The sequence below is a fragment of the Nicotiana tomentosiformis genome, chromosome 5 (assembly GCF_000390325.3).
Source record: "Nicotiana tomentosiformis chromosome 5, ASM39032v3, whole genome shotgun sequence".
NCBI classification, from domain to species: Eukaryota; Viridiplantae; Streptophyta; class Magnoliopsida; order Solanales; family Solanaceae; genus Nicotiana; species Nicotiana tomentosiformis.
Window position 1 is genome coordinate 4,977,631 of NC_090816.1, and position 14,477 is coordinate 4,992,107.

The following is a 14,477-nucleotide window of genomic DNA, read 5'->3' on the forward strand; positions in this document are numbered from 1 at the left end:
AAGTGGAGGTTAGCATCTGGAGTCTTGTATGACAAGAGAGTGCCACCGATAATCAAAGGTAAGTTTTATAAAGCGGTAGTTAGACCGGCCATGATGTATGGGGTTGAGTGTTGGCCCGTTAAGAACTCACATATCCAGAAGATGAAAGTAGCAAAAATGAGGATGTTACGGTGGATGTGCGGGCATACTAGGATAGATAAGATTAGGAATGATGATATTCGGGAGAAGGTGCATGTGGCTCCCATTGATGACAAGATGCGGGAAGCGAGGCTTAGATGGTTCGGACATGTTTAGAGGAGAAGCCCAGATGCTCCGATACGGAGGTGTGAGCAGCTGGTTGTGGAGGGCACGAGAAGAGGTAGAGGGAGGCCTAAGAAGTATTGGGGAGAGGTGATCATGTAGGATATGGCGAAGCTCCAGATTTTTGAGGACATGACACTTGATAGGAAGATGTGGAGGTCGAGTATTAGGGTTGTAGGTTAGGAGGTAGTTAAGTCGTGCCTTACTTCGTATCATTGTGGGACTAGCCATTTAGGGGTTTTGTCTAAGATAGCTAGTGGCAATATTGTGGCTTACTATTTCGTTTTTTAGTGTATGTCCTATTTACTAGCTATCGCTTTTGCTTTGCATCTTTCCTCTAGATTTCACGGTGTTCCTATTTTTCTTATGATTGTTGTGGCGATACTAATATTTACTAATATTGTCTCCCTTTGCTTTGCATCTTTCTTATGGATTTTATGGTGTTGCTATTTATCCTATGAGTGTTGTTGTGATACTAATATTGTCTCCCTTTTTGTCCTTTTGTCTTTTTTTTTTTTTTAGCCGAGGGTCTTTCGGAAACAGCCTCTCTACTCCTTCGGGGTAGAGGTAAGGTCTGCGTACACACTACCCTCCCCAGACCCCATTAATGGGATTCTATTGGGTTGTTGTTGGTGGTGGTGGTGGTGGTTTTCCTAGCAAGTGAAATGTTAGGCGCCATCACGGTTCCGAATATGAGAATTTCGGGTCGTGACACTTTCGAACATATCCAAAGCTTCCTCGGGTGAAACATGATTACATGACAATTCCACTGAAGAATTAAACTTTGTCGTAAAAATTTTCGTAACATAAATAACTCTAAAATATGAATGTACCAATAAAAGATACTTCCACATGCTTTTACCTCTTCTATATATATATAAACTGAAATTAATTATTTACCTCTTCTACGCTTTTAGTTTGTTGTATTACATCTGGATCATTTCAGGAAAGTAGAGAAACAAAGCAATATTAAAGCCCATCATTTTGATAAATATTATAATTCCTTCTTACACTTTCCTCTAGGTCCCACTTTAATTTGATTTCACTTCTTTTATGTTTCTTTGTTGGTATGTTACCTTTGTCTAAGCCCCATTTAGTAATTGGGGAAGAGAAATGATAGCTCCTTGGTGTGATAAGGCTGATTTGAAGAAAGAATTATGGTCATCGAAGATTTCAAGTTCTATTTTTTTTTTTTTTTTAAGAAATAAAGTGTAACAATTTTGAATATTTGATTACTTGATTAATTTGTAATAAATAACATTCATGCACATGAGTTCCTTCGTTTCCAAATTAATTAAGTCTCTTGCACAACTTTTTACATGAATGCTTTTGCCATGCTTTTATCCACATTGTCGTTCCAGAACATTTTGTATTGATCAAATAAAAATTAAGAAGTTTCTTTATCGATTATTAGAACAATGTTCTTGGGGATTGGTGGTTTAACATAACTTTGTTAGCATGACTCTATTAATAGTACTCCAAATTTTACATATTGACTAGATGATGTACCGGGCGATGCACGGGCCCAATTGTTATATTTTTCTTCTTCTTATTTTCTTCCTTTTAATATTTTTTGGTCTATTGTTAATTACACACTTTCTACGGCTTTAGGGAAAGAAAAAAAAGAATAGGCTTTTGTGTAATAACGTATAGAACCACGATTACCTGTATTGTTATTTATCTTTTGCATTATGTGCATTTTAATTTTCTGAAATCGTATTACTATACTGATCACTTTGTAATACTTGTCGAAGTTTGATACTTTATTATACAATGATTAGATAATAATTCAAGTATAATTTAAATTATTTCTACATAGGGTCTACACTTTTTTATTATAAAATTTTTTTGCACCACCAAACTTAAAATTAAATACTATAAAATAATAATTAAAAAGTCAGTTGAAAAATAAGTCGTGATGTATTTTTCTCATTGTTTAGATTGAATGATATATAGTTTTATCCTTTTAGTATTTTATGTATTACTTTTTCTTTTTGTACTAATCAAAATTTGAATAATAAAACATATTAATTTTATTCCCAAATAGTTGATGAAAAAGGTATTTTTTTGTTCTTTGAAATAATAATCGTGATTTTTAATTATTAAGAATTTTTAACAAGAGAATTTGTATTTTGTTCTAGTTTAATGACATAATATTAAAAATAAATTAATCTCTCGATCACTCTAAATAATAATCAAATTGACCTTAAATTGGAATATTACAGTTTTCTTTTAGTTTCATTTGATATGATTGAGATACTATTTAGGGTATAATACAATTTTCATCACAATAGTTATTTGTTGAGATTTGTTTTTAAATAACTAATTGTATATTTATATATTTTGAAACTTATATAATGTTGAATGTTTATTGAATAGAGGAAGTACCCAACTAACTTCGATCATAGAGGGAGAAGTATAATCTTGTATGATGATACTTCTTATACTTCCTAATATATAATGATTTTTAAAAGAAAACAATTCCACAAATTAATTGTCTTAAGTTTAACTTCAGATATTCTCAAATCATATTTTAGAGAGGGGATAGTTATTATTCAATTTGAATAAATTTCAATATTCTATAACAAAAAAGGGGACTTGAAACTATATTTTATTCTTAAATATTTTTTTGCTAATTTTATAAAGTATTCCAATTGAAATTGCAATTTAATGAGAACTTTGTATAAAATGATATCAATTGATAATAATATAAGAACATCTGAATGTAAATCTACATAAATTATCACTGAATTTTTTTTTTAATAAAATCTTCTTTACCTGAAATAGTTAATAAATAAAATAAATGAAATAATGTTTGTTAAGGAGATAATACAATTGTCATATATTGTATATTACCATAGTATTTTTAATCAGGTGAACGCTTGAATTATAAAATTACCAAAAAGATAATTTTTCTAGTTAAAGGTACTTATTGAAAAAAATAATAATAACAATCAAGTAATGCATTTAGTGAAGATAGTGAAGGTTGAATGTACTTATTGAAAAAATAATAATAACAATCAAGTGCATTTAGCGAAGATAGTGAAGGTTGAATGGAAAGTGAGGTCCACCTGAAGAATTTAATAGCTTATGGCCACGTTAGTTTTGGTTTTTCCTATTATTAAGAACCCACAATCAAATTTTTGAGCCTAGTATACAAGCAAATAATGCACTAATATATTTAAAATGACCATTATGCCCTCGGTGAGCCTCCACTTCTCTTCTATATAATAGATAATAGAAATAGAAATATGTATGCATATTGTGTGCGTATAACTATTTCAGATTTTCTACATTTGATAATATAGATACAGTGTTCTCAACAGAGAAATTGGTATTAGTTCTAGACATATTTGGTAATGACAATATGTATTACAATAGATTGGAGGAAATTCAGAAAGTGTGGAGGAAGGCTTAGCGCACAACTACGTATGGTAAAGTTTACCCCATAGACATACGATTTTTTAATTCCAACATTTTATGTTCGTAATACTGTCTAATTTAAGATAACTATTCCATAAGTCATGGTTTATAAAATAAAATTAATACATACTAATTAATACTAATTAATATATATATATATATATATATATATATATATATATATATATATATATTGTGTGAAAGTTAGCTAATTTTGTGTGTTTGTGATGTTAGGATCTTAGTGTTGTTCCGATTTGAAGAATTGTTGAATTTTCATTTCAATGGCACCCGATGAACAGAGTCTATACTCCATACTGGAGCAAATAGAGCTAAAAAATAAAAGTACAAGGAAAAGAAGAAATTCTCCCTTTACCCTACATATTCTAATAAATACTATTACTAATTAGATACAAGGTCTCTTTACCATCATTATACTTTTAAACTCAACATCAAATTCTTAAAGTATTTATAAAAAGAACACTTAATAATTGTATGTCAAAAATCTAATTTTATGGTAGATGAACAGATTATCCCAAAAGAAAAAGTATCGAGTAACTTCGATAACCGGAGGCAATGTCAAAAATCATAATAAGACATTGAAAACTTATGTAGAAGGGGATTTCACCTTTTATTATTAGCTAGCTAAATACAATTAATATTTATTATTTTTAGTAACTTATATTTTTAAAATTTTTTATTTTATTACTCAAGCATATTGTTTAATCATAATTTTTATTTGATTTATAATGATTGTGTACTCATGGATATGAGCTAGTAATCTTGAATAGTAGAAAGTGGCAAGGTTTGCAGGTTTGGGGATAAAGGGTCGCCTATAAAGAAGGGACTTCCAAAAGTCATGACCTACCTAAACCAAACAATTTTTGAGTATTATCACTTTTAGCCCGCGTCAGAAATTATTTATATTCAATAGTAGAAAAAGTGTATAAAATTTGTATAATTTTCGTATATAACATATAGAATGTATATATATACACTATTTCGGCTATTATTTTGAGAGTGTCCTTTTTTGGTATAATGTTTGGGCTAAATTCAACATGGTACAAGTGAACTCAATTTCTCACGTATGTGATTTTTTTTTTTTTGGTCAACACGTATGTGAATTCGAACAAGGAACTATTAAATTCTACATATGCCCCTGTCATAGCAAATATTTGCCAATTGCTATTGCGCTACAACCTTACAAAACACATATTCCAACTGTAAATACTTACTCATACCGTACATATTGTATAACCTTGTATTAGTTTTTTTCCGTTGTATTATTATTTTTATTTTAATCAGTATCAAAAATATTGAAATAACAGTCTTAATTTTTCTTAATGACATGCTTTTAGAAATATATGAATGTTAGAAGATATTAAGTAGGTACCTTTAATATAATGCATTTGATATATTTTTTATATATGTCAGAAGTTTTTTACTTCTTTTTTAAATATTTACACAATATTGGAATGTGACATTAGATTTGGGAAAGATAATTTTTGACTAAATTCAAGAAGTACTTGTTACCTTTCACCGACATAATTATCAAATAATTCTATCAACGAAATTAAATCGTACATGTAGTATATGGGCAAAATTGAACCATACAAATATTTTAAGGATAAATCTAGTCAACTTTGATTTGATTAGGACACGTCATATTATTTTGGGCAAAAAAATATTAATGAAAAATTAAAAATTAAAAAAAATAGGTTTGTTAGTCAGAAAGGGCAAATTTGAATCATTTTGGTCATGACAGAAGCAAATCTGGGATCAATTTTTAAGGGATGGTAAAACAAATTGTCCAATTTCGAGGGCGGTTTTGACCCTTTTCCGATTATTTTTTCGTCAGCTGAAAATTTTAAATGGTGACCATTATTAATGAAACCAGAAAGTAGGTTGGTTTTTTTCTCCCAAATTTCAATATATACAAGCGTTGGAATGATGACAATAAATACAATCCAATTTCTCTTCTCCCTTCTTCTCACCCTATCCCTACCTTTCTAGCTTGTCTTGTCCTAAAATAATTCCACCATTTTTCTCTCTAAATTCTTAAGCAGCTCAAAATTTCCAATAATTTGTGGAAAAATGAGTGACACTCAAGAACATATAGTAATGCTTCCATTTCTAGCACTTGGCCATATGATTCCATTCTTAGCCTTAGCCAATAAAATCCAAGAAAGAACTAGCTACAAAATCACTATAGTTAGTACCCCTCTTAATATTAAATATCTTAGTTCCAACATAGCCAAAGATTCAAGTAACCAAGTACAAAATCCCAATAATATTTCTTTGGTTTCACTTCCTTATAATAGTTCTGACCATGGTTTACCACCAAATACAGAAAACACAGAAGCCTTGCCTTTAAAAGATATGGTGACAATTTTCAATTCTACATTGTCTTTGAAAGATCCACTTACAAAGTTGATTTTAGAGATTGTTAAAAAAGATGGTAAGCCTCCACTTTGTATAATTTCTGATACATTTATGGGATTTGCTAGTGAAGTAGCAAAATCTTGTGGTATTTTTAATGTGAGTTTTACTACAGCTGGTGCTTATGGGACAGCAGCTTATGTATCATTATGGCTAAATCTCCCTCATTTATTAGCAATTGATGGTATTTTTAAAATGCCAGGATTTAATGATTCTTGCACTTTTTCTGTCTCTCAACTTCATCCTTTTATGAAATTAGCCAATGGTAATGATTCTTGGTCTAAGGTGTTGAAATCTATGTTATCACCTTCTTTGGATTCTTTAGGATGGTTATGTAATAGTGTTGAGGAATTTGAAGTTATAGGGATAAAAGCAATCAAGAATTTCACAAAACTTCCTGTTTGGTGTATTGGACCTTTGCTTCCACAATGTATGCTAAAGAAAGGAGAAAAAGGTCAAATCTTGGAATCAAGAATTGGAAAAGATCATGGTTTGTCACCTGAAAAATGCATAGAATGGTTAGATAAACATCCTCAAAGTTCTGTTCTTTACATATCTTTTGGTTCACAAAACACAATTAGTACTTCACAAATGATGGCATTGGCTTTGGGATTAGAAGATAGTGAAAAACCATTTATTTGGGTTGTTAGACCTCCTATTGGATTTGACTTAAAAGGTGAGTTTAAATCAGAATGGTTGCCTCAAGGTTTTCAAGAAAGAGTGGAAAAGAGTAATAAAGGTTTAATAGTGAAATCTTGGGCACCCCAATTGCAAATTTTGTGTCACGGTTCGACGGGTGCATTTTTGACTCATTGTGGATGGAATTCAGTATTGGAAAGTTTAAGTCAAGGGGTGCCTATAATTAGTTGGCCTTTGGCTGGTGAACAAGCATTTAATTCAAAGATGTTAATGGAAGAAATGGGAGTTTGCATTGAGTTAACTAAAGGGGTTCAAAGTGTTATTGAAAAAGAGGATGTGAAGAAAGTGATTGACATTGTTTTGAGTACAAGTGGAAAAGGGAAAGAAATGAAGGAAAAGGCTAATAAGATTGGGATTTCTATTAGAGAAGCTGTTAAAGAAGAGAAGTTTAAGGGTTCTTCTGTTAAAGCAATGGACGACTTCATATCTACACTCCTTTGTACAAGAAATCTGTCATCTTAACAAAGAATTTGGAACCTTTTAAGGCTTTAAACAGGAGATCTTTATGTGAAAACAAGAGAAATCTTTGTAGAGTCAACAACAACAACAAACCAGTATTAGACCTTACCCCTACCCTGGGTAGAGAGGCTGTTTCCAATAGACTTTCGGCTCGCTTCCTCCAAAAACTCCCCACCTTGCTCTTGGGGTGACTCAAACTTGCTCTTGGGGTGACTCAAACTCACAACCTCTTGGATGGAAGTGGAGGGTGCTTACCACTAGAGCAACCCAATCTTTCTAGAGTCATTTTCTTCTATTTAAATTATGTCGGGTTATTTTATACCATTTGCTCTGGACTATATTTAATGCAGTTGCTTACTATTTTAGGATGATTCTCCATTCTAATCATGTTCCTTTATGTTCTTTAGATTTTCATATTTTCTTAACCTTTCTTTCTAGGAATTTTTTCATTCCTATACACTATTTGAAACCTTATTACGATAAATATTCATGTTTTGTTATTTACCCGACATACACAAGTTTTGTTTACAAAGTATATACATTCCACCTTAAAAGGCTCTCAAATCCATTATTAGTGCCTTCAATCAAGCGATTTAGTTACACCCTTTTCGTTTTTTTTCTCCTCTTCTCTTTCCTTATTTTTCTGCAATCATCGGCAGTCTCTTCTCTGCAATTTTCACCTTCTTCGAGCATAAGAATCTTCTCTTGTCGAACTTATTTTCACTTCTTCGAGCATATGAAATGGGAAAATTATAGTATAAGAATAAAAGACAGAGTTGACAAGGTGTGAACACGGACGCTGCCTATATTCCTTTCTTCCTTCTTTTTTTTGTTTTTAAAACTTAGGCAAAATTTATGTTATAACGTCGACGAATACCTTGGTAGAGTACTCCAACACTCATATATCACTCTTTTTGTAATGGTATAACAGAGAAGGATTAGAAGTCAAAGCAAGAATAACAAGTAAAACCTACCACTTATACTAAAGATACAATGGTTTTCTGAAACAAGTAAAGCTTTAAAAAATGCAAGAGAAGGAAAAAAGAAGAGAATGGGTTTAGATCTGGTTTTCAGGACATAGTATTAAACCACCTTTTGGAGCATAAGAATCTTCTCTGCAATCTTCACCTTCTTCGAGAAGATTTAAGTTTTATTGTAACCTTACTAAAAGAGCATTCCACATTAAGAAAAGTGAAAAGAAAATGAAAAACAGATTAAAACCCTGACAGTTTGAGCAAACATATGCCTACAATATTTTGTATCTAATTTATAAAACTTATCTACAACTTTCATACATTATTTCTACACAGTTAAATACAACTACAATATCATACAACTTAAATATAAATTTTATACAATGTCTTTTGTATATTTTGTATCTGATTTATACATAGTAAAAACATATTTCATACAACTAATTATATATTATACAACTTATCTACAATTTTCATACATTATTTCTGCTCAGTTATATACAACTACAATATCATACAACTTAAATACAATTTTTATACAATATTGTTCAACTTTCATACAATAGTTAAATAAAAATATATATATAAACAATTTTTCTACAATTTTACTACAATTTCTTCTTCTTCTTCTTCTTCTTCTTCTTCTTCTTCGAGTTTCAATCTGAAATTCAACCAAGATCAAGTCTAATCTTTACCAAAATACCCTCAAAATTGAGATATAAATTCCAAACCATATTCCCAATTGTTTGCAACAATACCCAATCCAAACAAATAATAGTTTTTGAAAACTCAAATTCGAATTCAAAGCTTCAAAGCTTTTTAATGGCTGTCAATGGTGGAATTGCTGCTCTCTTTTCCTTTGCTTTACATTACTGGAATTAGGGGTTGAGAGATAGAGAGAGACGTAGAGAGAATTCCCAATTGTTTGCAACAACACCCAATTCAAACAAATAATATTTTTTGAAAACCCAAATTCGAATTCAAAGCTTCAAAGTTTTTAATGGCTGTCAATGGTGGAATTGCTGCTCTCTTTTCCTTGGCTCTACATTACTGGAATTAGGTATTGAGAGATAGAGAGAGCGCGCAGGAAAGAGAGAGAGACAGAGAGAGAGCGTAGGAGGGACAGAGAATAAGGATGGGAAATAATAGAATCCTAATATAAAGGGATACTTATTTAATTCCTAAAGTGTATATAATTAGTAAATTTGTATATAGGATGTAATTAAATTGAAACTTAAGTAGGGAGGGTAATAAAGTTTCCAATAGTGTATAGGTATGTAAAAATTCCTTCTTTCTAATAGGGGGGAAAGAAGAGGTAGGGTGCACAGTAGAAAATTGAAACATGAGCAAATTTAGAGATGCTTTTCAACTCACTCAAGTGTATATACTAAAATCCTTATACAGAACGATCTCGCAAAAAAATGAACTTCCTATCGTATTATCTCTTGAAAAGACACCTACATGAATTCAAGAATCCATTTTGCCTGATTGACTTAACTAGCTAAACAACATAGCCTACATATATTCTTAAATAGATGCTGCTTATGTGTATTCTCTACTACAAATTTGTGATACAAAAATGTCAAAACAGGCTGGATGACGATAGTATAGAATGCTCGTATCAGTCCTGAAAAGGCTACTCATCCTCGATGCTCTTCTTTCTCTTAATATTAGCTGGTATTTCACCATAAAGACATATCCGCAATGCACCTTCCAGTACCCGTTGGTGAAAGTAGTTCCTATACAAGTCCCAGAACTCATCTCTGCCAAATGGAATGTATACCATGAGATCTCAAAAAAATAGTCACTAGAAATCGAAGGTAACAAGGTTAAGGGAGATAGAATGCTGTTTTTCCATTTATGATATCTTCAGGACTATAAGGCGCATATGAAAACACATCCGAGGCAAACAATGCGAAAATGAGCAGGTCGTTCCAACACTTGAGACACCATATATACATTTAAGTATTAGTAACTTTAGATTGAGACAAAATGTGTAATTCACACGTAAATAACAGCCATTCACAGTCAGACCTCTCTATAACAACATCCCTATATAACAGTCATTCACTCCAAGTTTTTCTCGGAACCGATGCTTTATTTATGGTATAATATGTCCTCTATAACAGCACTTCACTATAGCATCCAAAAAATATCAGAACAAACAGGACTGTTTTATAGAGGTTTGACGGTAGAATCTAACCTGACTTGAGGCAGTGTCAACAGTGAATAGCCCTTCGCATCAGCTTTCATATCCAGCACAATCACAGCTAATCGAGAAAGGCCAAGCGCCTCCATGTCTATCAACTTCTTAATCCTGTCACCAGTTTAAAAGAATCAGAAAACCAAATCTTTAATGGAAACGAAAAGAAAAATGCAATCAGATTTTGGTTTCTTTTGCAGAAACTTGATCTCCTTTCAACCATAATTTCACCATTTTAATACAGTTTGTACAGATATCAATCGACCAATCAATTATGATTCAATTCAAACTAATTGAGTTCATCTACATTTTCCGCTTTTCGCAGGGGTCATTTCGTTTCAATACTAAATAATTTTTTATTTACAGCAAATCAGTTTTAAAAGCTGGAGGGTATCTCAATCTCACCATTCTTAATGTAAATAGCATAAACTTTAATCCAACAAGTTGGTATTGTTGCTATAGCATTTATTATCAGCCTATAGCATTCTTAGCTAAGTAAACAAAATACCGAGAGATTGCAGGTCCTAGAAACAGCTTTCCTCCATGTATACTTAGTTTACCACATTCCTTTTTAGCACTTTCTTTTCTACCACAATAGTATCGCATCTACAAATTGGTGCATTTGGAGATCCACCTAGGACATGGCCAAGTCATTTCAAGTGGCATCATATTTTATCTTCTGTGCGTGTTGTTTGCTCCCTCTCTTTGATATGATGATTTTTAATCTTATCTATTTTTGAATGTTCATACATCCATATGAATCATTTTTAAAATGCATGTCCTGTGGCTACCAAACAAGTCCCACTAAACATGCATACTTGCAAGGGAATAAAAGAGATTTTGAAACATCATTGTGCATGAATTCATCATTCCATTGACCATGAAGCTTCATCGCCTTTGGATAATCTATTCTCTAAAGTTTATGGAGAAAGTCACTATCCATCAACTGAGTTTGTATGTAAATGGCAATTGCATGATGTTCTCATTGATTGTAGTTGCAAAAACAAACATAAACAAACACCAATAGAAAAATACTTCAACATCATTATTCATAGACGAAATGAGTCCAACTTGCAAGGAAATTCTATGCATACCTGCTTGGTGTCCCACTCGCAATATTAACACGATTCTTGAGAGATGAAGCCTGTGATGAATAAAAGAAAATCATCCCTAGCATTCCACGTCAATAGTTTTTCATTTTTTAAAAAACAAAGAGAGTTTAACAAGGGAAGAAGAAAGAGTGCATTACTACAGAGACATATATTTAATATTGTTTATGATGTGTTAACGCGACGAATGTTATTGAGCATGTGACGAGTTAGCAGAGATCTTTTTTGTCAATGATCCAAAATTATATTTAAAGTTGCTCAATCTTGCAAGTAGCATATGGAATACCTGCTCCTCAACCTTCATATGCTTAGAGAAAAGCTTTGCAGCACGGCATTCACTTGTCAAAGGCCGCAATTCTCTGACAAAGCAAAACTTATTTATAGGTCATACTAAGAGATGAACTACTGATAGTTGAGCTACATTACTGCATTTATATCTAAATGACAATTTTTGGAACAGGATAAAATTATACGTGCAGAACTACTCAAAGAGAGAATAAGTTCACACGCTAACAAAAGCCGCCAACCTGAGAAGGTCCAACGAACGCAAGGCAGATAAGCTAATGACCAGAAGTGAAGGATGCCCTGGATCAATTTTCCCATCAAGCTCCTTTTCACACAAACTTTCTTTCCACGATGGTCCAAAAGCAACCTTCATATGATCAGCCAATGGACTACTACTTTGAGCTTGATCAGGATTGAGCTCAAGCATGCATGTCTCTGTATCATTAATACTCATACCGTAGTTAAAAAGCTATCCATGTGCACGAAAAGAATTAACATATGAAATAAAATGCATCAAGAACGTGTCCTCCAAAATTTTACTTCTCTGTCCAGTCAGTAAAAATCTCTCCCTTCTTCTTTTCTTGATTATCACTGTTTATTAAAGTTTGTCTGTTCTAAAAACTGCTAAAAACCTTTTTTCTAGCTGAGAATACGAATAGTAACACCTAAAATTAATTTACTTATCAGCAAGGGCAGAGCTAGGCTATTCGTTTACGGGTTCATTCAAAATTTATATTAGAAAATTTATTAAATACGTCCAAATATTTAATTGCAAAACCCAGTAACTTAGATGAGCTATTTGTTGGGCGGCAAGTTCAAAACTCATAAACTTCAAATTCTGGCTCCGCCTCTACTTATCAAGGAAGAAAAAGAGAACAGACTATCAACTTCTCGAAACTTGTTTCCTTCATAATTGTGCATAGGAACCACATTTCAAGTAGAAATTCCATTTAAAACTGAAAATTAGTATAGTGTACAATTAGTTCGAAATTAAAAAATATGGGGGTGGGTGGGTTTGGGGGCGTGGAGCTCACAACAAAAAACAATTTTATAACTTTGTGTAACATATACATAATCTCCTTCTATAACTACATAAATTTAGTGAGTTATCCATAATAAATCAATTAGCAGCTTCAGCAAACCCTAATATAATAGTAGAGTGTATACCTGTGAATGATTCGAGCTCAAGGGAAGAAAGCTGAACCCTATTAGCAGATTGATACTGCTCATGGAAATACTTCAGCTGTTCTGCTGCTGTTGGGAAACTGACCATATTCTTTTCGCTGTTTTTTATTTTGCTTTTGCTTTTGGTTTTGGTTTTGGTTTTTGAATTTTCATTAGATTTGCTATTGATTTTCGTTTTCTTCAACTTTTGCTTCTTTCTCTTGACTTTATTGGGTCCTAAGCGCAATGGTTTCTTCTGCTTCTTCTCCTTGCCGCTACCCATTGGAGTCTTTCTGTCACTGCCGCAAACTCTGCTGTCCGTTGGTAGCCTTTCCTAGGTTTGTTTCTACGGTATGTTTGCTCAAGTTGATTTTTCAATTAACAAAGAAAATGATAAAAATGGTCCCCTTACATTTGAGGATAAGTTTAAAATGCTCCCTTAATTATACCTTTGAGACGTGTTAATCCTTTAAATTTGTAAAAAGAGAAAAATATTTATATTTGTGCTTGTATTTAGAGGATTTGAAGCTTATCATAGGTTTTAAATTGGGTTTTTTTCCGGTTAGTCCGCGCTAGAGACTATTTACATTCGCTAGCCGAAAAAATGTATAAAATTTATATAATTTTTGTATATAACATATATATATATATATATATATATATATATATATATATATATATATATATATATATATATGTGTGTGTGTGTGTGTGTGTGTGTGTGTATTTTAAATTAGACTTTTTTCACTTTTAGCCACATTCATCGCATCTTTTAAAATATTCTCTAAGTCTACTTCTACGATTTGAATGAAAAAGCCAGTTAAGAGCCATTTCTCCTAGGCCAAAACTTTCAGACATTGATATCTGATGTTATCTTTAGGGTGTTTTTTTTTATGTGCCTAGTCAAAGATCTTGTCCTGTCCCGCGATCCAAAATATTCAAAAACCAACTCCATACCACAAGTTTTATACTTAGCCTTATTTTTTGGAACTAGTTGAGTAAAAAATGGCCAAACATGAGATATTTTCTGTCGTTTGGTAGGTTCTCTAGAAAAAGTAGGGGTAGTAACGGGAGTATCAGATGGGTCATCATTTGGATTAGCAAGATTATTACTAGTTGGGTCAACATTAGGAGCAGGACTAGTAGGTGTATCATCGTCCGGTTGAGTTTCATCGAGATCAATTTTCTCATCATCATTTTCACCAATAGTATTATAATTATTAGAATAGAGAGCATTCATTTTGACTTGAAGATTTCAATTCACCAACTTCATAATTTTTTCACAAATTGTAACAAACTTAATATTTTTTGACTATTTTTTTGGAATAAAGTAAGCAATAGTAGCAAGTATATATAAGAAAATTAGAGAGAGTTTGTGATAGATTGAAATTATTTTGTAAGAAAATGAAAGAATGGGGTATTTAT

The 14,477-nt window shown here is 32.0% G+C and overlaps 2 protein-coding genes across 4 annotated transcripts; one reads left to right on the plus strand and one right to left on the minus strand.

Annotated features, from left to right (window-relative positions):
• Positions 1-5,661: 5,661 nt before the first annotated feature.
• LOC104109219 (UDP-glycosyltransferase 92A1-like) lies at positions 5,662-7,356 on the plus strand. 3 transcript variants are annotated; one of them, XM_018775233.3, is made up of 2 exons: positions 5,662-6,424; positions 6,524-7,356. In XM_018775233.3, the coding sequence occupies exons 1-2, from the start codon at positions 5,815-5,817 to the stop codon at positions 7,318-7,320; spliced, it is 1,407 nt and encodes a 468-aa protein (XP_018630749.1). In that variant the 5' UTR covers positions 5,662-5,814; the 3' UTR covers positions 7,321-7,356. The 3 variants fall into 3 exon arrangements, with proteins under 3 accessions (XP_018630749.1, XP_018630747.1, XP_009616740.1); XM_018775231.3 differs by having other exon boundaries at positions 5,662-6,178; positions 6,275-7,356; XM_009618445.4 differs by having other exon boundaries at positions 5,662-7,356.
• A 2,278-nt stretch (positions 7,357-9,634) lies between these two features.
• On the minus strand, positions 9,635-13,428 carry LOC104109218 (uncharacterized). The gene is made up of 6 exons (XM_009618444.4): positions 13,056-13,428; positions 12,131-12,323; positions 11,890-11,962; positions 11,589-11,638; positions 10,495-10,608; positions 9,635-10,054 (listed from the first exon to the last, which is right to left on the minus strand). Exons 1-6 carry the CDS (start codon positions 13,333-13,335, stop codon positions 9,928-9,930), a joined length of 837 nt encoding a protein of 278 aa, XP_009616739.1. The 5' UTR covers positions 13,336-13,428; the 3' UTR covers positions 9,635-9,927.
• Positions 13,429-14,477: the final 1,049 nt, after the last annotated feature.